At 40.4% G+C, this 21,596-nt stretch overlaps 1 protein-coding gene across 1 annotated transcript; it reads right to left on the reverse strand.

Annotated features, from left to right (window-relative positions):
• Window positions 1-309: 309 nt before the first annotated feature.
• nlrc3 (NLR family, CARD domain containing 3) lies at window positions 310-18,526 on the reverse strand. The gene is made up of 19 exons (XM_047377381.1): window positions 18,330-18,526; window positions 13,832-14,001; window positions 12,876-13,139; window positions 11,041-12,787; window positions 10,872-10,958; window positions 10,697-10,780; window positions 9,735-9,818; window positions 9,563-9,646; window positions 9,381-9,464; window positions 7,666-7,749; window positions 7,470-7,553; window positions 7,298-7,381; window positions 6,965-7,048; window positions 4,396-4,479; window positions 4,088-4,171; window positions 3,893-3,976; window positions 2,373-2,456; window positions 989-1,072; window positions 310-912 (listed from the first exon to the last, which is right to left on the reverse strand). Exons 2-19 carry the CDS (start codon window positions 13,953-13,955, stop codon window positions 822-824), a joined length of 3,405 nt encoding a protein of 1,134 aa, XP_047233337.1. The 5' UTR covers window positions 13,956-14,001; window positions 18,330-18,526; the 3' UTR covers window positions 310-821.
• Window positions 18,527-21,596: the final 3,070 nt, after the last annotated feature.

The raw sequence follows: 21,596 nt of genomic DNA on the forward strand, positions 1-21,596 counted from the left end.
CCCCCATTACAGTGCACTCCTTTCAGTGCATTTGTTTGTAAGACTAAATCAAAACGTGTATTATAAAGCACTCATGCAGAGCTGTAAAAATAAGAGATTGGCATGTTGGGAGACATAGAAGGAAAAAGTTGCTACAAAGCAAATTACTCAATCTTTAACTGGTCTTTACCTATTTAACAGACAAAAAAGCTCACATTGGAAAAAGTTTTGAAAATTCATAAATACTATTTTCAATACAATTTGAATCTTAACATCATTATAGTTTTATGTTTTAACTTGTGTTTGCAGAAATGGATAAAAAAATGCTGGTTTTGTCTGTTTGATACATTTTATTTCTTTATACCAGACGAGAAGAAGCAACATTACTCAAGCTGCTGAACATAAATAACTCTGTATCCTTTCCTCTTTTCTATCATTAGCTTACTTAATGTGGCAATTTACATCTATAATGCATAAAAATATACAGTATATAGAAAAATGCAGTGAACACAAAAATGTTTTATTTGTCCAAGTTTACGAAGTGCAACGAACACATTTGTTCATCTTTTATATGTTGAGCTCCATGTGTAGCATTTCCTATGGACTCAGGCAACAATGCTTATATCCAGGGGAGGAAATACTTGGATCTTTCCAAAAAGTCCAGCCAACATGGCTCACAGCTGAAACACCAGTCTTCTGATTCCCAGAAGCCATCAGCCATATAAACCAACTATCATCCATGATAAAACCATGACCAGAGGGTTATCTCCAACAATGCTGCACAGTGGGAGTCATGACTAAAAGCCTTCTTCTATTGACTTTCTTCAGTCTTCTATTCTTGCTTAGATGTCCACTACGCAGCTGGGAGCACTGGCTTTTATTGCATCTGATATGACCTTTGCTCCTGATTCTCCGATTCCATTTCCCTGCAAACTAGAGGGAAAAGACTTTTATGTTTTCTGATTAACGAGCAATCACGTTGGCTATTACCCAGAATATATAAACTTACTTGATATATGCTAGTTGGTGGTTTCCCTTTAAAGCTGTAGCAATGAAAATGGCTCCATCCATTCCCAACGAGTTCTCCTGCAGACTGGGAGGACACAGAATAAGTCACTTTCTTCCATTTAATTAAGAGTTCAAATCATTTCTTTTCAGAGCTAAGTACAAGCTTCCTGCTGCTTTTCAGGAATGCGAGATTTTCACACATTTTAAATCTTTTTTACAAGCCAGACTAAAAGAAATTACAGCTTCTGGGTTTCACGATAAACCCAAACACATCATTTATGATACACATATTTTTGAGACATCTAGCTCTTTAACAAACATGATACTTTCTCTGAAAACCTGTCTACTGGAAGATCTAGTTAAAGTATTTCTTTAGACTGATTACAGTAAGAGAAATAAAAACCTGCTTGTTTATTCAAATTGACTTTTAGTTGCTAAATGTCAGAATAATGAGGTAGATAATTGTTTTGTTACTTTCTTCATTTTCAGAAGTTGACATAAATTTCCTCATTATTTAGTAGAATTACATTTAAAACCGTCTGACTTGGGTCAAGCATTTTCGGTTTCCTTCCAAAAGCTTTTCACAATAACTTGCTGGAGTTTTGGCCCATTCCTCCTGACAGAACCGGTGTAACTGGGTCGAGGTTGTAGGCCTCCTCGCTGACACACACCTCTACATGCTCATCCAGGAGGAGTGAATGCTGCAAGTCGTTGACTTAATGCAATCTGCTGGTTCTCCTTAGATAGAAAACCTTTTGAACTTATTTGAATAATAAACTGAATCTGACTGAACTGTTTGATAGTTAGAATTAATTGTACCCAACTGAAAATTTGAATGATTCAATTGAACTGACTTTGTAAAGTGCCCTGAGACAATCTGTGTTTTGAATTGGCGCTATTGAAATAAACTGAACTGAATTGAATTGAACTCTGATTTCTGCTCCAAGCTTCTGTAGTGCTTTCCTTACAAATAAAGAAACATGACAAGTTTTCAGCCGCAGAAGAAGAGGAGCCACCCTCGGCAGACAGCTTTGCAGAAGCAGGGTTGGTCACTTTAAGTTATTTACTTCCTTGGACGTGTTTGCATTAACTCAGAGACTAAATGTTAACTTTAAATGTACCAATTTAAACTAATAGAACCAGAACCTCTATAGAAACAGCATTTTAAAATCTCAATTGGTTCTGTGTAAGAAAATTTGTGAAGTTTGTTCTATATCTATTTTAAAAACCAGGACTTTATAATGAAATTCTTATAAAAATGCAAATAATAATAAGAAATACCTGATTCAACACCAGGAAAAAGGATGGAATAAAACAGAGGAAATGTCAGAATGTTGTAAGTTAAGGGTCCATTTTCAACACGATGACAAATAGTTCAGACTTACTTTAATGATTTAAGGCTTCTGTTGCATTTCAGAGAATTGGCTAAGGCTTTTGCCCCCTTCATTCCCACAGCATTCCCACGCAGACTGAAAACAAAGAGCAGAAAATATGCTGAAGGAACAGAACATATCACTGGAAACAGTGGATAAGCTGTTTTAGCCTTGAGGTATATCAGTGACCTTCATGTTGTTACAGCAGATGTTAAGACATTTTAACTGCATCTTAACAAGCAGCAGCTTCCTAATACGCTCTATTTCACACCACCTTATATTTTTAACAGCTTATCTTTCAACAAATATATTTTCATCACATTCTCCCACAAGGGGGTTTGTTTTCTGATTTTAATTTTTAATTTTAGAAAAGGAGTTTCTTTAGCTTGCTGAAATAGGTCTCCTAGACTTTTCCTTTACTAGAAAGTCATGGTGTGGAACCCCTCTTATTAAGGTGAAACTACAGTTAGGAACTACAAGCTGTATGTCTGTTAATCAGCCGATAGATAAACGAGCTCGTTAAGTTCCAGTGTTAGTCTACACCTCAGGTCAGCAGGCGCTTCAACACAAAGCGACATTTTTGCTCTCGCTTTGCTTCTTGTAAATACATTTCTTTAGAGCTGTAAAAACTCATAGAAAACTGATCAAGCTTAATATATAAACTGCTCAAAAAATAAAGGGAACACTTAAAACACAATATAACTCCAAGTAAATCAAACTTCTGTGAAATCAAACTGTCCACTTAGGAAGCAACACTGATTGACAATCAATTTCACATCCTGTTGTTCAAATGGAAAAGACAACAGGAGGAAATCTTTGGTGATTATCAAGACACTCAATAAAGGAGTAGTTCTGCAGGTGATTCCCATTGATGATTTTTGTGTGACTTTGTTGTCAGCACATTCAACTTTGTACAGAACAAAGTATTCAATGAGAATATTTCATTCATTCAGATCTAGGATGTGTTATTTGAGTGTTCCCTTTATTTTTTTGAGGAGTATATATCTGACTGTCTTTGTTTTATTGTTTTTTGTTTTATATGGGAATGACATCTCAATTTGACAGTGAAATATTTGCAGCACAAAGTGAGTAAAATCAGAAATGCACTGAAAGACCAGCAGGTGACCAGAACTGGAAGATTTTCAGCTTGATCGGTTCTGACCCATGAACAGCCAGTAGGAAACTCAAACATCTGAAGTTTTTTCCAGATCAGTGAACACACCATAGCTAAGCAGTACCAGGTTATGGTGATAGGAACATTCTTTGTTGTGAAGCCTTACTGAGTGAAGAAAGTTTCCATTATCAAAACAAACAATTCGTGAAGCTTTAATACAGTCAGATAAGTTTCACTGCATGAAAAAACACGTAATCTGAAGAAGAAAATGGTCCCAAAAATAAGGACATTAACCTCGTCTTGCTCATCCAAGTGTCATTAAAGCCTAATTAAGAAATATTTACCTGCTAATGGCAGCAACGGACATGAAGGAACAAAAGGATAAAAGAAGCAGACGCGAGGGAAACCTCGGACTCACTCTAATGTTTGTAGAGTCTGGTTGGACGTCAGAGCTTCTGCCATTGCAACAGCGCCGCTCGTCCCTGCTGAGACTCCCTGGAGACTAAAGCAGATGGCGTAAAAGACACTGAATACATGTAGCTCTTCATCAAACATGCTGAACCGTTCTAATACTAATTATGCCCATATATGGGCATAATTAAGTTTCACCAACCATAAGGTACGCAGAGACGTGTTGACTTTCAGGGCTTCGGCGAGGTAAGTCACACCCTCGTTCCCAATGGTGTTTTCTTGTAGACTGCAGCCAAAGAAGAAAACACAAGATATGTTCTGTAGCTAGAAACTTTACAGAACCACTGATCGACCGACAGAAGGGCTTCTGCTCACACTGATGTTGGTACGTTCTTCTTCTTGGAGATACTGTTTGGAAGTTCATAGCTAATCAGTGTAAAGCCAGAGAGCAATTCTGTGAGGGTCAGAGGTGAGTGCTGATGGAGGATTTTTCTATAAAACTGCTCTTACTCCAGAAGTTGAATGGTGGTGTTGGAGAGCAGGGCCTGGGCCAGAGCTTTAGTGGCGGTTGACTTTATAAAGTTCCACTGGAGGCTGTAGAAGAAAGAGAAAAATAGACACTTTGGGTCAACTATGGCAGCATTTTGCAGTGTTGGTCCTCTATTTTGCAACAATTCAGGATTTTAGTTTCTTTAGGAGTTTTCTATAAAAAAAATAACCTTATAGGGCACATCTTATCAATTAATTCTTCTACAGTTTAACAAGTTCAAACTCCAGACCAAAATAGTATTCCCCATGTAATGAACATAGATATTTGTCTTGTACTGAAGCATAGAGACCTGAAAATCTACTACAAGACCTGAGGTGTCCAGCTGTTCAGGACTGGCTTCCAGTCTTAAGGTGTATCTGCTTACACTGCATTGCAAAAGTATACACACACTTTAAACATTTCCTTTTTCAACAACCACAAAGATCTAATTATTTTAGGTCCTGGAACAAATTCGCTCATAATTATAAAGCAGAAGGAACATGATACGCTTATTTTCAAAAATCTTAACCTGAAAGGTGTTTGCCTTCTTTCCTCTGATACCCCTAAGTAAAAATCCAGTGTAATGAACTACCTTCAGAAGTCATCTAGCTAGTAAATCCACCTGTGTGTCATTTAATACCAAGTTATAATCCCAGAGATCTGTTCAATCCATTATCTGAACATGGAAACAGGATGGACCAACTGAAAACCTACGAAGACATGGAGATCCAACTAAAATAACAGGTTGGGCAAGGAGAGGATTAATTACAGAAGCAGCCAAGAGGACCCTGTTAACTGTGGAGGAGCTGCAAAGATCCACAGCTCAGGTGGGATAATCTGTTAACTGGATAAATATTAATCAAACAGCCACGCAGAAAAGTCACTGTTTAAAGAACGTCATAAAGATAGACTTTTGGAGTTTGCCAGAGATACAATGAGATGGTTTAGATCAAAGCATATTCATGTGCTAGAATGGCCTAGTCAAAGTCCAAATCTAAATCCAACTGAAAATTTGTGATAAGAAATGATGATTGCTGTTTAGAGACGTTCTCCAGTCAATCTAACAGAGTTGAGGTGATTTGTGAAGAAGAATGGACATGAAATTCAGCCTGTAGATGTGCAAAGCTGGAGGAGACCTACCCATAAAGTACAGGCAGATGTAATTGCAGCAAAAGCTGGTTCTGCAGGGTTCAACCCAAGGAGATGAATGAGTTTATATTATTGTTTGTGTTGGTCTCTGACATAAAATTTAAATATAAAGCAGTTTTAATGTGGGTGAATACTTTTACCAGTTTTTAGAGACATATTCATTCAGCTAAATAATATTTAAAAAGCTCTGATGCTGTAAATGCATCATTTTGAAGAGCAGCTTCACAGAAGCACCGGTTCCCCCCAAGGCTGTGTTCTCTCTCCTCTGCTCTTCTCCCTGTACACCAACAGCTGCACCTCCAGTCACCAGTCTGTCAAGCTTCTGAAGTTTGCGGACGACACCACCCTGATCGGACTCATCTCTGATGGTGACGAGTCCGCGTACAGATGGGAGGTGGACCATCTGTTGGACTGGTGCAGCCAGAACAACCTTGAGCTCAACGCTCTAAAGACAGTGGAGATGGTTGTGGACTTCAGGCAGAACCCAGCCCCACCTGCCCCCATCACCCTCTGTGACTCCACAATTGACACTGTGGAATCTTTCCGCTTCCTGGAAACCATCATCTCCCAGGATCTCAAGTGGGAGCCAAACATCAGCTCCCTCATCAAGAAAGCCCAGCAGAGGATGTTCTTCCTGCGGCAGCTGAAGAAATTCAACCTGCCAAAGACTATGATGGTGCACTTCTACACAGCCATCATTGAGTCCATCCTCACCTCCTCCATCACCATCTGGTACGCCGCTGCTACAGCCAAGGATAAGGGCAGGCTGCAGCGTGTCATTCGGTCTGCTGAGAAGGTGATTGGCTGCAGTCTACTGTGGCTCCAGGAACTGTACACCTCCAGGACCCTGAAGCGGGCCGGGAAGATTCTGGCTGATCCCTCCCACCCCGGTCACAGACTCTTTGAAACTCTCCCCTCTGGCAGGAGGCTGCGGTCCATCCGGACCAAAACCTCACGCCACAAGAACAGTTTTTTCCCATCTGCCACCAGCCTGGTTAACAAAGCCCAGAAACCACCCCGACACTCTCCCTTTCCCCCACACCCCCCCTTTTTTGCTGACAGGACACCTGTAACCTGTAACTTTATGCGTTACATTAACGCTCAGCTTGAACTCCTGCTTTACTTACACAATGATCACCTGCACTGTTGTATTGCTCTGGCATCTTATACTGCTCTACTCACTTAAACCTGTGCACATATATTTATATTATATTGTAGATATGTTTATACTGTTTAATTTGTATTGTATTGCACCGACTACGCCAAAACAAATTCCTTGTATGTCCAAAAACGTACTTGGCAATAAAGCTTTTCTGATTCTGATTCTGAAGTGTTAGTGGTCATATAAAATTTGAATGAGTCAGAGATTTATGTGTTGCTTGTTTTGTAAACTCAACTTACTGGAGAGATGTAAGCCCTTGATTAAACTTGATTGCTCCAGCAATTGCTTGAACCCCGTCATCATGTAGCAGGTTTGCTGTGAGACTGGGATGCAGACACACACACACACACTCGTTACTGATACAACAATGACACAAGACAAGAAAGAGACACCCCCATAGTTCAGGCGTAACTGTGCAGAGAGCACCAGAGTCATCATTGTTTAACGCTATCTGTCTTCTTAGTGCTTTTTCGTGTTGTTCTGCAGTGTGAACTCAACCTTAATTAGATAAAAGTGATAATTATTATGAGCTGACTGGTGGATAAATGTAAAGGCTGCAGAGTGTCACTCACTCGAGGTTCTGCAAAGAGTTGTTCTCCTGCAGGGCGTGGGCCATGTTCTTAGCTCCTTCCACTCCAATCGAGTTCTCCCTTAAACTGCATGTATAAAAAAGATTTATGGACATTTTGGTGAGGTTGGCGTCATGTTAGCATCCAGATAATCAGAATTAAATCCAACTATTACTTCAAAGAGACAAGACCCCGGTTCAGTCTAAGAGCTTTGGTCAGGGCTGTCATGCCCTTGTTGCTGATCGAGTTACTCTGAAGTCTGTGAAGGAAAAACAATTAAATAAAACTATAATGAATGCAGTTTTCATACATCACAATACATTATCAGAAGGTCTCTTTGGTTACGAGGTTATGGAGAATGTGATACTGACTGGAGTGACAGCAAAGTGTGGTTGAACGTCAAAGCTTCAGCCAGAGCAACTGTTCCTTTATCCCCAAGCTGGTTGCTGCAGAGTCTGCACAACAGAGGTAACAAATGAACCTCCGAGGAATAACAAAAAATAATATTTTTCTGTAGTTTTCAAAAAGAAAATATTCACGTAATGTTAGCCAGGGTGGAATAAGACCATAACTGAAAGGCAGCATATATTGTTTCAAAACATGTTCATTTCATCCTTAATGGTGCCTGCACACTCAGTTATATACTATATATTATACTAGTGAAAATGTTACAGAGGCTGGTTTTCTGAACCGTGTACTGAAAGATGAATGGTCCTTTTTCTTTCTACCTCAGAGGCAGAATAAAGTTTTCTGAAATCTGTAAGAAATGAGAAACTGAAGGCAAAATCTCCACTTTGTTTCATTTCTTTTCAGATACCGTAAAGAAAGACAGTTTTTTTAGCGTAATAATACTGGTGACCCGTTTCCAGTTGACCTTTTTATTAGCGACATGCTTCATGAAGATCATAAATGGAAATATGCATTTTTCGAAAGCTCCACAAAACCTCAGGTCAGCATTTAATTGGCTGTTCAGTAAAACATACTGTCATGTAAATATGAATGTAAATATAATGTATTTCCTTTTTAAACATCAGATTTTACCTCCACAGCATTTTTGTATAACCAAATATTATTATGCAGGGTTGTCTTTAATTTAAAATACGGTGTGGTCAGAAGTTTACATACACTCATTGTGGTTTTAATAATGCATCTAAACTGTTCTTTTCTCAGGGGGGAAAAATGATAAAGCAAATACCTTGAATTATTTTTGAACTAGATACTCAAGTTTGAGTTCATGTGGATTTTCACTAATTCAAACATGAACAAAATCATACATACACCTCCACAACTATGTGAGAAGCAGTCGTGAGGTCTTGGGATAATTCTGGCTGGATGTCTGACCGCTCTGCGTAACAGAAATGGTGGAGCTCATTTAAATTGTTCAGTCTTCTGTCACACACCTGGCATTTAGGTACAATCAGAAAATCGTTAATTTCCATTTCAGAAGCTAAATGTTCTCCTGCTTTAACCTTTCCTAAACTGGCTTTCATGGGTGAAACTTGGACAAAATAGGTTGTTCCAACATGACAATCGTAAGAGTCGTAAATTCATGATCAGTTCTAACTTTTAAAGTGTTAAACTGAATGCAACGTTTTTAATACACTATGTGTCTCAGAAGACACATAGTGCCTCCAGCAGGTGATTGGTTTGCTGCTCTCCTTCAGTCGCTTTCTCTTTTAAACATAAATATTTTTAGCCTGAGAATAAATACATTTTCATAATTTAGTCCTGTTGTTTCTTTCAGTAAAATGTGCCACTAGGGCTCACTGATTAAGCAAGAGTTTCAGTTCAAGTTTTAATAGATTTAATACTGATAGTAAAATTATTTCTTTAATGCGACTGATATAATTTTTAACACCAGAATGTATTTAAGACACCGTATCGATTGCTAGATTTAATGGCCCACTGAATCTTTATCGTTCTCTTTATGCATCATTATCAAAAACTCAAAATTAATGACATTCATGCAGATGATGAGAGTATGTAAACCTTTGACCATGTCTGTATGTAAACCTTCTTGCTCAGGGTTAAGAAATACATGATTTTACAAATAAAAGGAGGGAAAGAAAATATTTTAAGTGATTACATCAACTTTGTAAGAGTTCGGTTTGTCTTCAGCGCTTCTGCAAACTTCTTGGCTCCACCCGCTCCAACTGTATTCTTCCGCATGCTGAAAGAACACATGCATGGAAATATGTTGCATATTTCACATATAGAAACATGGAATAACATCTGATGAACACAGACAATAAGCAGGAGAAATCGTACTTTAGAGACACCAGTTTGCGGTTGCACTGAAGGACCTCTGCAATGGCCTGAGCTCCTTCTTCCGCTATGGAGTTGTTCTGGAAGCTAAGGATGGGACATAAAATGGCAAATGTGTGTTTTGTTGTGTTTTTAATGTATAAATGTACAAAAAGCTAATTGCCATTATACTCACTTGATTGATATCAAGGCTTGGTTCATTTTCAGAGCCTCCGCCAGGAATTTGGCTCCCTTTGATCCAATGTTGTTGTTCTTTAAGCTGAATTTAAAATGAGAGGTTAAACGTTATACATCTACCGGCACCCCTGGTAAATATGCTACAAAAGCCTTTGAATAAATTGTAATTTTGATGGGCTTTGGAGATGTTTTTACCTCCCAGATCATCTTCCTTGGCTTGTGTGATAGAAGATAAAACTGGATCCTCATCCAGATTGTTTGTCAGTTTTCTGACTTCAATCATTATTTTGTTGTTGCCATTTCCTGATCTTTAAAGATCAGTTTACATCTTATTTACTTTGATGACATGTTCTCCTGTCTTTCCCCTTTTAAAGGCAATTTGTTGCACTGGATTTTATTTACTGATATCAGAGTGAAGGGGGTTGAATACAAACGTACACTTCACTTTTTTTATTTGTAAAACAAATTGGAAGCCATTTATCCTTCTCCTATCACTTCACAGTAATGCGCTACATATGGTTAAGCCCAAAATGATTCATACCCATGGCAAATTAAGATTTAAAATTATTTTCATTCAGCAAAGAAGTTTATTTCTGACTGGAAATAGGACAAACAATGTGAAGAATTATCAGTGTTTTATCCCTCAGTCGCTTCAAGACATTAATATTAATTTTGTTTTTGAGCTAAATATGCCAGGGGTATGAATCATTTTGGGGTTAACTGTAAAATCCTAATAAAATAAATTATGTTTGCATTTGCAATAAAACAACCCTTAAGGCAGTATGAATAATTGACCCAGACATTACAAAGTAAATATATTGGAGTTTTATCCATTAAGACACATTAAAAAAATAACACATTTGTACTTCCATCTCTTAAATAACAGTTTTGCTGAACAATCAACAAGAATCTCATCCTTCAGTAACTTTAATTTCAGTTAAAGCTAAAAAGGTTTCTCACTTGATGGACGTTAGTGTTCGATTCACCAAGAGGGCTCGACTCAGGGCTTTGGCTCCTTTGTTGCTGATGATGTTGTCTGCCAAACTGAAGGGAAGAAAAGTGGCATCAATCCCACAATCACCTCCTACAGCACTGTAATGATCAACAATCCATTATTCTCTGAATTTGATCCAACCTAATTTTCCGGATGTGGCAGTCTTTGGCACTCAGAAGGCTTCCCAGCAGTTCCATGACGTCGTCTTTGAAGTTATTATTCTCCAGCCTGTTTAACAGAAAGCAAGCAGCTTCAGCAATCCTGGCTCTGAGCTTTAGCTATCTGAAAGAAACTGACCCCAAGAACTGACCTCAGATGGGTACAGTACAGCAGCTGTGGGAGTAAGCTTTTCACCGTCGAATAGTTCAGACACCCTGTCAGGTTGGTTTGTTCACTGCACTCTGGAGAAGCATGCAAGAGGTAGCCCAGCACCACACAATGTGGCCGCGTCAGTTTTCCAGCCAGGCTACCCTGCCGTAGGTCCTCCTCGACACTCCGGAGCAGCTCTGTATGTTGCAGCTCCTGTAAACAATAGGCCAGGTTGACTGCTCGGAGGGACACCACCGAACCCACGCTGGACAGGAGGCCTTGTAAAAACCCTGCAGCCCAATCCTTCTGACTTCCATCGTCTTTCCCGAGAGCCAAGAGTCCAGCCAGAGGTTTTATCGTTGTTGGGCACAGCAAGCCTGTCAAGAAGCGCACAAACAGATCCAGATGACCATCTTCAGCTTGCTGTGAGTGTTGAAAGGCACTTCTGAAGTGGTTTTGGAAGCCAATCTTGGGCCAGGACATTGTGCTCTCAGAGAACAGGTCAAAGATGGCCCGCTTGGAGGAAACATGATAAAATGTAGCTGCAAGAAACTCCTGCAGAGTCAGATGTGTGAATCTGTAAGTGGTGTGTATGTTGGACTCCCTTCGAATGAGAACTCCAGCACCAAGACTGCTTTGAGTTAGAAGTATATCTATCCCATAGGCCCGAAGGTCCTGCTCGCTGAATGTGTATTTGTGTTTCAGGAGGCTGTAGAACGCCAGACGTCCAAGGTTGCCCAGCAGTTTACGATTAGTTGCATGAACCTGCTCAGATTTTACAGGCTCCCTGCCTCTTGGTTCACCTACTTCTGCTTTCATCGAGCAGCAATGGGCATACAGCTCAGTACAGGTCTTAGGGAGGCTTTCCTGTCTCCCGCTCTGCATAATGTACAGCAAAGTCTCTGCTAGCATCCAGCAAATGCATGGTATGTAGCACATCACCATCAGTATCTTTTGGGACTCCAAGTGAGCCCATACTCTGCTTGCAAAATCCTTCTCAGAGAAGTGGTGGTTCAGAAAGATCTGGATGTCCTCTGGGCTGAATCCTGGGATCTCTGTAACCCGGTCAACTAGTCCCCCTGGGATCAGGGAGGCCACTCCTGGTCTCGACGTCACCCACACTGCTACATCTGGGAGCAGATTTCCTCGGATGACATTTGTAACTAGGTCGTCAATGGAAACCTCCTTCTTTGGCTCGTTGCAAGGAGCCGCATCAGAGAAATTTAAAGTGCTGCGAAACTCATCCAAACCATCCAGGATGAGCAGTGTCCTGCAGGCGTTGCTCAGAACCAAACTGGGAACTTGCAAATGAGGGAAAGTCATTTTCAACAGTCTCTCTGCAGAAACTTTCTCTAGTGAGTTCAGCTCGCACAACGTCAACGGCAAGACAAAGTGTATATCTGGACAGATGGTCCCTTGGCACCATTGTCTGATGAAGTGTCGCACCCAGGTTGTCTTGCCAATACCAGCCACCCCAACTGTGAGTGTTACTCTGGGAGGCAAACTGACCCGCGTGAGGGGCTCAAAGAGCTTAGCGAGCCCCAGCTGCCTCAGATGGTTTCTTCTCCCTCCTCGAGTCACTCCCACCTGCATCAAGTCGTGTTCCTTTTGTTGGAAGTCAGAAAGTCCGTCGACCAGCAGTAAAGTTCTTGAGGAGATGTTCAGTTTGGGGCAGCTGACTGAATCTCTGTCTCTGTGCTTCTCATATTGCTGTAGAAGCACCTCTTTGTGCTTTTTCACCATGGAATCTATGGAAAAAATGAACTTGAGTCAGTCCAACATCTCACATTTTTGATTTGGGAGCAGGTTTCTTTGTTTTCACTCTTCGAGTCTTACCGTAGTTTAAGATAAGCTGGGCAACCTCTGAATCTGAGCTCTCTATGAATGCCTGCAGGGCATCTGAGCTTTGGCTTTCCTTGCCCGTGATGATAGTGGTGAGCATTTTAATCCGGTCTTGTAACTGGCCTGCTTCCTTGATGCTGTTCTCTTCAGCTGAAGTCAGGATATCCAGATTTCTGAGGTGTCCTACTATTTCCTCCAGGAAGGAATGTGAAGCAAAGCTCTGGAGCTGGTCTTTATGCTTTTGGATCCAATGTAGATCTAAAATGAAACAAAAAACTGACTTAGTTTAAAGTCCACTTGCAGTGTCTGGAGGAAGAAGAAGGATGAGTACAACCCCAAGGTTACTTGACTTTGATTATAAATGTGGCAAAGCTTGAAATAACCCTTAGTAAGAAGGAAGTAAGAATAAAAGCTATTATCAGTTAGTTTAATTAGAACATTTCGAAAACATTCTCTGATTTCAATAAACAGAGAAAGTATTTGTCAGTCAGTCAGTCATTTTCTACCGCTTATTCCGTAGTGGGTCGCGGGGGAGCTGGTACCTATCTCCAGCAGTCTATGGGCGAGAGGCAGGGTACACCCTGGACAGGTCGCCAGTCCATCACAGGGCAACACACAAACAACCATGCACACACTCATTCATACACCTAATGGCAATTTAGAGTTACCAATTAACCTAACAGGCATGTCTTTGGACTGTGGGAGGAAGCCGGAGTACCCGGTGAGAACCCACGCATGCACGGGGAGAACATGCAAACTCCATGCAGAAAGACCCCCGGCCGGGAACCGAACCCAGGACCTTCTTACTGCAAGGCAACAGTGCTACCAACTGCGCCACCGTGCAGCCTAGAAAGTATTTGTTTCTAATTTAAATCATAAGCCTTTGTCGCTTTGAATTTTGCCCAGATAAACAGATACAAAACGGAAGAACGGAGCACTGATTTTCTTACTTTGCGTTTCTGTCTGTGATGATGCAGAGCAGGACGTAGACTGCAGGTCCATGTAGCAGTCGTCCTGCCACATGATGCGCTTGCTACGGTCCATGATTGAATCATAATGTTCCTTCCTGTTCATGACAACACGAGGAATCTTGATGTTTTCTGCCCTCAGTGCTCCTCTCCTTGTGTGAGATGAATTCAATTAAATAAAACAGAAACAATAAATAAACGTAATAATCATTCAGCCTGTCAAAAATGCAACAATATGGACATGGAGACTTAATAAAATGTTCATGAATATAAACTTTACAGTGATATTGTACAGTACCTTGCAAAAATATTCGCACCCCTAGATGTTCACATTTCGTCACATCATAACCACAAACTTCACGTATTGTATTATTGGGATTCTAGGTGATAGATCAACACAAAGTAATGCAAGACTGTTTAGCTGCGGGACAATAAAACAGCCCCTTTCACTCTGACATCCCTGAATAAAATCAGCTGCAAGATGAGCATTAATCAGATAAGCAGCCAAAAGGGGCCAGGGCAACTCTGGAGGAGCTGCAGAGACCCACAGCTTAGGTGTTTTGGATGGCTCCTCGTTATGTTGGTACCATATTCAGTGACCTTGCAGAGCATTTGAGCTTCTTATGGCAGCTCCAGCTGCAACATTTCAGCTCAGTTTAGGGCTGAACGTCAGGAAGTTGCATCATGTCATTCTCTTATAAATATCGCTTGGAACTTTTTACTGTTGTATGACCCGATTTCAGCTGCCTGAGTGTTGGTTGAGGTAATGGTCGATCAGCAACTGTCAGGTTTAACTCTGTGGCTTTAAACAGGCCAAAGCTGCTAGCACATCACCATGGCTACCAGGAGCAGGTTTTGTTGTATTGTCTACTTTCAAGGGCCAGTAATAGCTGTAAGCTTCATGTTCAAACATCTTCTCTTGGGTCTAGTCTGTCTAAAGAGCATTGTGTCTTGTGGTTTGGTCTGATCCAAGTTTACAAGCTTGCTTGGTTTCTTTTAGTCAGAGGCAGCTTTTCTCTGCAGTTCTTCTCTCTAATGTACATGATCATTCATACGTCAACAGATTAGGTCTGTTTCCACCCTGGTTTCAGTAGAAAACATAATGGACTTCTCTTTTATTGCTCTGTATGTTGCAAACCTTCTGAGTTACCAATGCACAAATGAATGAATAATGGAGCCCGTATTTACGTCGCCTTGCAAAAGTATTTATACCCCATGAACATTTTCACATTTTGCCCCATCACACCTGAAAACCTTGACAGATTTTCTGAAAAATCAATAATTGATGAGTGAAGGGAAAATGATACATGGTTTTAATGTCTTAGACATTATTAGCATTCAGCTCGCTAATATTAAATACTCTGCAGAACCACCTTTCATGTTTTAAGGGGAATGTCTCTACCAGCTTTGCACATCAAGAGACTGACATTTTGCGCTTTTCTTTTTACAAAATAGCTCATTTAGGTTGGATGGAAAATATCTGAACAGAAATCTTCAAGCTTTGCCACAAATGTTTTATTGCATTTAGGTCTGAGCTTTGACTAGGCCATTTAAACACATGGATAGGCTTTGATCTAAGCCATTGTAGCTCTGGCTATCTGTTTAGGGAGGTTGTCCTGCTGGAAGGTGAACCTTCACCCCAGCCTCTAACAGGTTTTCTTTCAGGATTGTCCTGGATTAAGCATCATCCATCTTCCCATCAACCCTGACCTGCTTCCCTGTCCCTTCTACAGGAATGATGCTGCCAGCACATGTAGCCATGAGAATTGTGTGTTCAGAGTTATTTTTCTCATATGATCACCTTATTCCACATGTTGCCACATCTCCTACATGGCAAACTGTAAACAAGACTTCTCATGGCTTTCCTCTTGTCAAAAGGTGTGTGTCTAGTACCTGTCCTGTTAAGATATTCTTCCACCTGAGCTGTGGATCTCTGCAGCTCATCCAGAGTTACTGTGAGTCTCTTGGGCCTCTCTTTTGTCATCCTCTCTGCATGTTCAGATGATGGATTGAACAGAACTCACCATATTTCAGTGTGATGATGGTGTACGGTGTTAGTTCTGCTTCTCTGATTAAGGCTCTCCTTGTCCAGACCGTCAGTCTGGACAAATTTAGGTGATCCAGTTTAGGTGATCTTCTCATCTTTCACTTTTAAACCCCATTTTCAAGTGTTTGCATAAAGGTTAATCTTGACTTTTTAATTAAACGTTTTTCTCTGAGGGAACAAGCTTCTTGTTTTCCTTACAGAGTTGTTGACAATCAGTTAAATATATTTCATTAGGAGAACTTGACTCCTGCTTCAGTTTTTACTTGCATGAAAAATATGGTCTTTTTTACATGTTTAGACATGCTGGTTGTTGTTGTCATTAAGTGTCCTAAAAATCATGTATTTCTTTATTTAAGATGTGTTTATTGAGGATTTTTGTATTTTATCTAATATTTAAATCCTAGGATTTAAAAGGAAAGTATATTAACACTCTAGTTTAATACTTAGAGGATGCATTAACAAACATTAAATAAATGCAAATATTAAGGCTATAAACTATTTTCTTACAGGCTAATATTTATTAAGCTTCATCTTTTATCACCAGCCACCAAATGTTACATCACTATTAAACGTTCTCAATGCTGCTTTTATTCACCAGCAGCTCTCTCAAGCTTTCTTTATCTTCCTCCAGCCTTTTCACATTGACTTTTATTTACAGTCGTCTATTGCAGCCACTCAAAGCTTCAGTTCTGCACAAAACATTTCTAGTGACATTTTTCTAAAGTCTAATAGGAATGTTCTACCATAAAAAAGGGGACAAAAATCATCAGGAACATAAACGTCAGTTTGGGGCTTTTAAGGTTATTTTTTCTTTTAATGCGTTCTGTTTCCAGGGAGAAAATATTAAACTGCAATGAATTTTAAAAGCAAGAACAAGCCGCACGTTTGAATTTATTGTGGCATTTCTCTGACCCACACAAGGCCAAAGTTACACATATAAGCTCATATATTCCCCTAAGTATTTTAATAAGTAGTAATGAAACTACATTTGAAGTATTTGGCAGTTGTTACATTTGGAACGTAAACGGGGAAATCTTGCAAGCCTAAGATTAGCATCCCAACTGTGAAGTATGGAGGCGGCAGCATCATGTTCTGTGGTTTTATCACAGAATAAATGCAAATCATGATGAAAAAAATATGATTAGGTAGTTGAAGCTTGGACATAAAAGGGTCTTCCAAATGAACAATGATAAGTTATGAAGTGGGTTAAGGACAACAGAGTCCATGTTCTAGAGTAGCCATCACAAAGCCCTAATGCCAGTCCAAGAGGAAATTTATTGGCAGAGCTGAAAAGGTGGCACACAAACCTGACCCGGTTACACCGGTTCTGTTAAGAAGAATGGGCCAAAGTTCCTGCAAACTATTATGAGAAGCTTAAAGGAGGAAACCCGGAATGTTTGAGCCAAGTTAGAACCATTTTAGTTAGAAAGGAAATTCTACCAAATACTGAGGAGATGACTTTGGATTATGATAAATTAACAATTCTATAAAATATTCTCTCTCTTTATTCCGGTGTTTAGCAAATAGAAATAATTTAATAAAACAGGAAAAGTTTAATTTGTTTTAATGTCAGACAGTCTTTCAAACCCGAGACTGCCTTACCAACTCACAAGCATAGTGGGATAATTGTTTACTAGTGATGGGATTGGTCCTTTGAGTGGTTGAAAATATCCCCAAGCTATTTGTTCTCCACCTCAGACAGGTTCAGATATGACCTCCATAAATGCATAAAGTGAAAATCTAAGGAGAACTTTTAATTCACTACAAGTCCTTCAGTTCCTCATTGTCATGAAAATCATGAACACAAACAGATGCTTTAGTTAAATGTACTAGTTGAACATCTCCTCTGGGACGTGTCTTCTGTAGGGACACCATGGATAATGATGATGAGTATAAGATAGCAGTTCAACAGTCTGAAGCATCAATCAAACTCATGCCAACATCATTAATACATCATATTGTCCATCTCTGCACATCTGTCATTTAACAGGTTTATGCATGAAATTTAGCTTTTTGCTCAAATGAATCTGCATTCGGTGAAACAAGTCAAAGTTGATTAAACTGCGTTTTTTTCACTATGTTTGGGGCTTTACTGAGAAAACCTTCCTCTGTGGTTCATTGTTCATCACGAAAAGTCACGCAAAGGAAACCAAAGAGAGTCAGAGCCTTTAGACGAGCAGGAAACAGCATGCCAGCTTCAGATACTAAGACTAAACTACTAGCTTAATATTTCTGCATAATATTACTGTAGCAGAAATAGAGGAAGTATGCTTACAAACTTTGGAAGGACAGAAGGTATAATAAGAAGCAGTAATACTCATTGCATCATGTTAAATATTATGGTGCAGAAATACTCAGAGACACTCGGGGCTTAACGTGCAACTTTAAGCTTAAAACCCTGAAGGTATAAAGGCAAATAACTGTTTAACTCACCATAGATTCCTTCAAATTGCCTAAAAGTCTGAGAAGAATGCCGACCCCACAGATGTCCTATACAGAAACTCCATGAAACTTGGTAAAAGCACACAAAGAAAGAAAAATGTGGAGAAACATCTGAATCTAGTCGAGCATAATCAAAAAGTCCAGAGGATGAAGCAGCAGCAGTAGCTGCAGCAGAAATAGCAGCTAAAGTCAGAATGAAGTCAGCAGCTCTGCTGCTGGAGAGTTTCATGCTGCAGCATTTTCCTGTCTGGCTTCCTGTGCTGCGGTGAGAGAAGGTTGAACTGAGAGAAGAGAAGCATGCTTTGTAGTCCTGCACGCCTTGTGACATGAACCCTAACCAGAGAGCTTAACCACGCTTTATTTGTATGTGTTAATCAGGTACTTGCCTCTGCATCTGGTGTTATACCACAGCTGCCAGTCAGAATGACACGTTGTTAAGGTACATCAGGGGGGAGACACGAGAAAAGGTGCAGAGGTTTTCAACACCTTCTGCTGCTTGGAGATAAGAAGTTGGCAGGGAAGAAAAACTCATCAATCAATACACATTTCAGAGACTCCTTACAGAGTGATATGTATCAAGTGTTTATTCTTGTTCATATTCATTGTAAGTTAAGTGGAAGGAAAAGTGTTGTAGAAAAGCAACATGGATAACCATGCCCAGAAGTGGACTGTGGGTGGAGTAAAAGCTTCAAGATCCACCACACCCAGATGGACCCAGAACCTGGACTACAGCTGTTCTGCAACCCGTGGCTCCAGAGTTGCATGTGACTCTTCAGACCCACCACTGTGGCTCTTAATAACTTTAGCCAAAAATGCTAAAAAAAAAATAAGAATTGACCAATGTTTTTAAAATGTACAGGTGATTAAAGATCCTAGCTTTAGCAATTTTTCTAGGCATTTGTATGCAATATATGCATAACATGACTAATAAGTGAAGAATCTTCTTTTTTTATCAAGTAATTTATTTTGTCAATAAGCTACAAACTGCACGCTTTGATCATTTTCTATAAATTTGAATTTATCACCATGGTAACACCAGCAAATTGGCTTGACCTGAACCCCATGGTTAATCTATAGGCTGTTATATATAGGAAGACACCAGAACCAACAATGTTGACAAGCTGAAGGCCAGAAGCAAAGCAACCTGGGCTTTCTAAATGTCTGAGCAAAACCACAGGCTGATCTCCTCCATGCCACGCTGCACTGATGCAGTAATTAATTCAAAAGGAGCCCCAAACAAGTACTGAGGGCAGACAATGTACAGTAGGATGACCTTCATGCATTAAAAATAAGATATACGGAAATCAATCATCTGTATCATATGTAATGACATATGTGTTAGTGAAACAAACCTGTAATTCAGAAGAGAGCTAGAACTATAAATAAGCAAATAAAAACAAATGACAGCAGTGAAGGTATTTGACTTTAATGTGTGAAACACTGGAGAGAAAATAAACCCTTCATTCTTGACGTGTTGATGATGCAAAGATGTTTTTCCAGTGTTTTTACTGACATGTTCAGTGGAGACATTTTCAGTTGCAGAGAATCAATCTTTTAATATCTGAAGAGCAACAGTTTGTATTGTTTTAGGCCTGACAATGCAATGTGAGCAAAAAAAAAAAAAAAAATAGATCAAAATTAAATGAAGGTCTGATAAATGTGCATGAAGTCAGAACAATTTGACATTTTGACAAGAAATTAAAGTCTTCTGTTTTATAATTTACATCCACTACATGAAAACCCAACAACGAAATTCTCCATAAATTACTCAATTGTCATAAACAACATAAAAAAGTCAACATAATGATTGCTGCAAATAGAAAGAGTGGCCTAATTTGCAATAATTTCTCAGGTGTAACAGGACCAAATACATGAAAGCAGCAGAACTCACTGGTTCAAGGCTACTTTCAGACATTCAGATTAGATCTCGACAGAAATAAAATAAATGTAGATAGAAGCAAACTGGTTCAGATTAATCAGGCAGGCAAGAAGACACAAGCTGTAGTTCTTATGGGACTAAGTGATCAGCTGATGGAATAACACACAAAGGCATAAGAGGGGTTTCTCAGTAGAGATGCACCGATTGCAGCTGCTGGGTCGGGTCCAATTTTTGATTTCTGTAAAGCTTAGGCCTGGTGAGCCTGATGTAACATAATACAGCTTTCTCTGTTGGAGCTATGACAGCACACATATGTTTTTCTGATTTAATTCAAAATTTTACTTTATTTTTAATAAAATTATATTGTAACTCTGCGTCTGTCTGGAAAGGGCTCAAGCAAATCACCAACTACAAGCCGAAAGCCCCCCACTCCATCAACGACCGACGCCTCGCCAACAACCTGAACGAGTTCTACTGCCGCTTTGAAAGACAAAGGGACAGTCATGCAACCATCCCCCACGACGCCCCCCAACACCTGCAGCCACAATCCACCACCCCCATCTCTCCAACCTCAAGAGGGGCCTTGGCACCTCCAACCCCCACCCTGAAGTTCCCCCCCACCAGCCCCCTACCCACGCCGGGGACGGCTCTTTCCATCCAGGAGAGGGACGTCAACAAACTCTTCAGGAGACAGAACCCCCAGAAAGCTGCTGGTCCGGATTCTGTCTCACCAGCCAGCCTGAAGCACTGCGCTGATCAGCTGTCTCTAGTCTTCACAGATATTTTTAACACCTCACTGGAGACATGTCATGTGCCAGCCTGCTTCAAGTCCTCCACCATCGTCCCTGTTCCCAAGAAGCCAAGGACCACAGGGCTTAATGACTTCAGACCCGTCGCCCTGACCTCTGTGGTGATGAAGTCCTTTGAGCGCCTTGTGCTCTCACACCTAAAAGACATCACCGACCCCCTCCTGGACCCCCTGCAGTTTGCCTACAGAGCCAACAGGTCTGTAGATGATGCAGTCAACCTAGCCCTTCACTTCATCCTCCGGCACCTGGACTCCACAGGAACCTATGCCAGGATCCTGTTTGTGGATTTCAGCTCTGCCTTCAACACCATCGTCCCAGTTCTGCTACAGGAGAAGCTCTCCCAGCTGAGTGTGCCCGACTCCACCTGCAGGTGGATCACTGACTTCCTGTCTGACAGGAAGCAGCGCGTGAGGCTGGGGAAGCACGTCTCTGACTCCCTGACCATCAGCACCGGTTCCCCCCAAGGCTGTGTTCTCTCTCCTCTGCTCTTCTCCCTGTACACCAACAGCTGCACCTCCAGTCACCAGTCTGTCAAGCTTCTGAAGTTTGCGGACGACACCACCCTGATCG

Source organism: Girardinichthys multiradiatus, chromosome 10 (assembly GCF_021462225.1).
Source record: "Girardinichthys multiradiatus isolate DD_20200921_A chromosome 10, DD_fGirMul_XY1, whole genome shotgun sequence".
NCBI lineage: Eukaryota > Metazoa > Chordata > Actinopteri > Cyprinodontiformes > Goodeidae > Girardinichthys > Girardinichthys multiradiatus.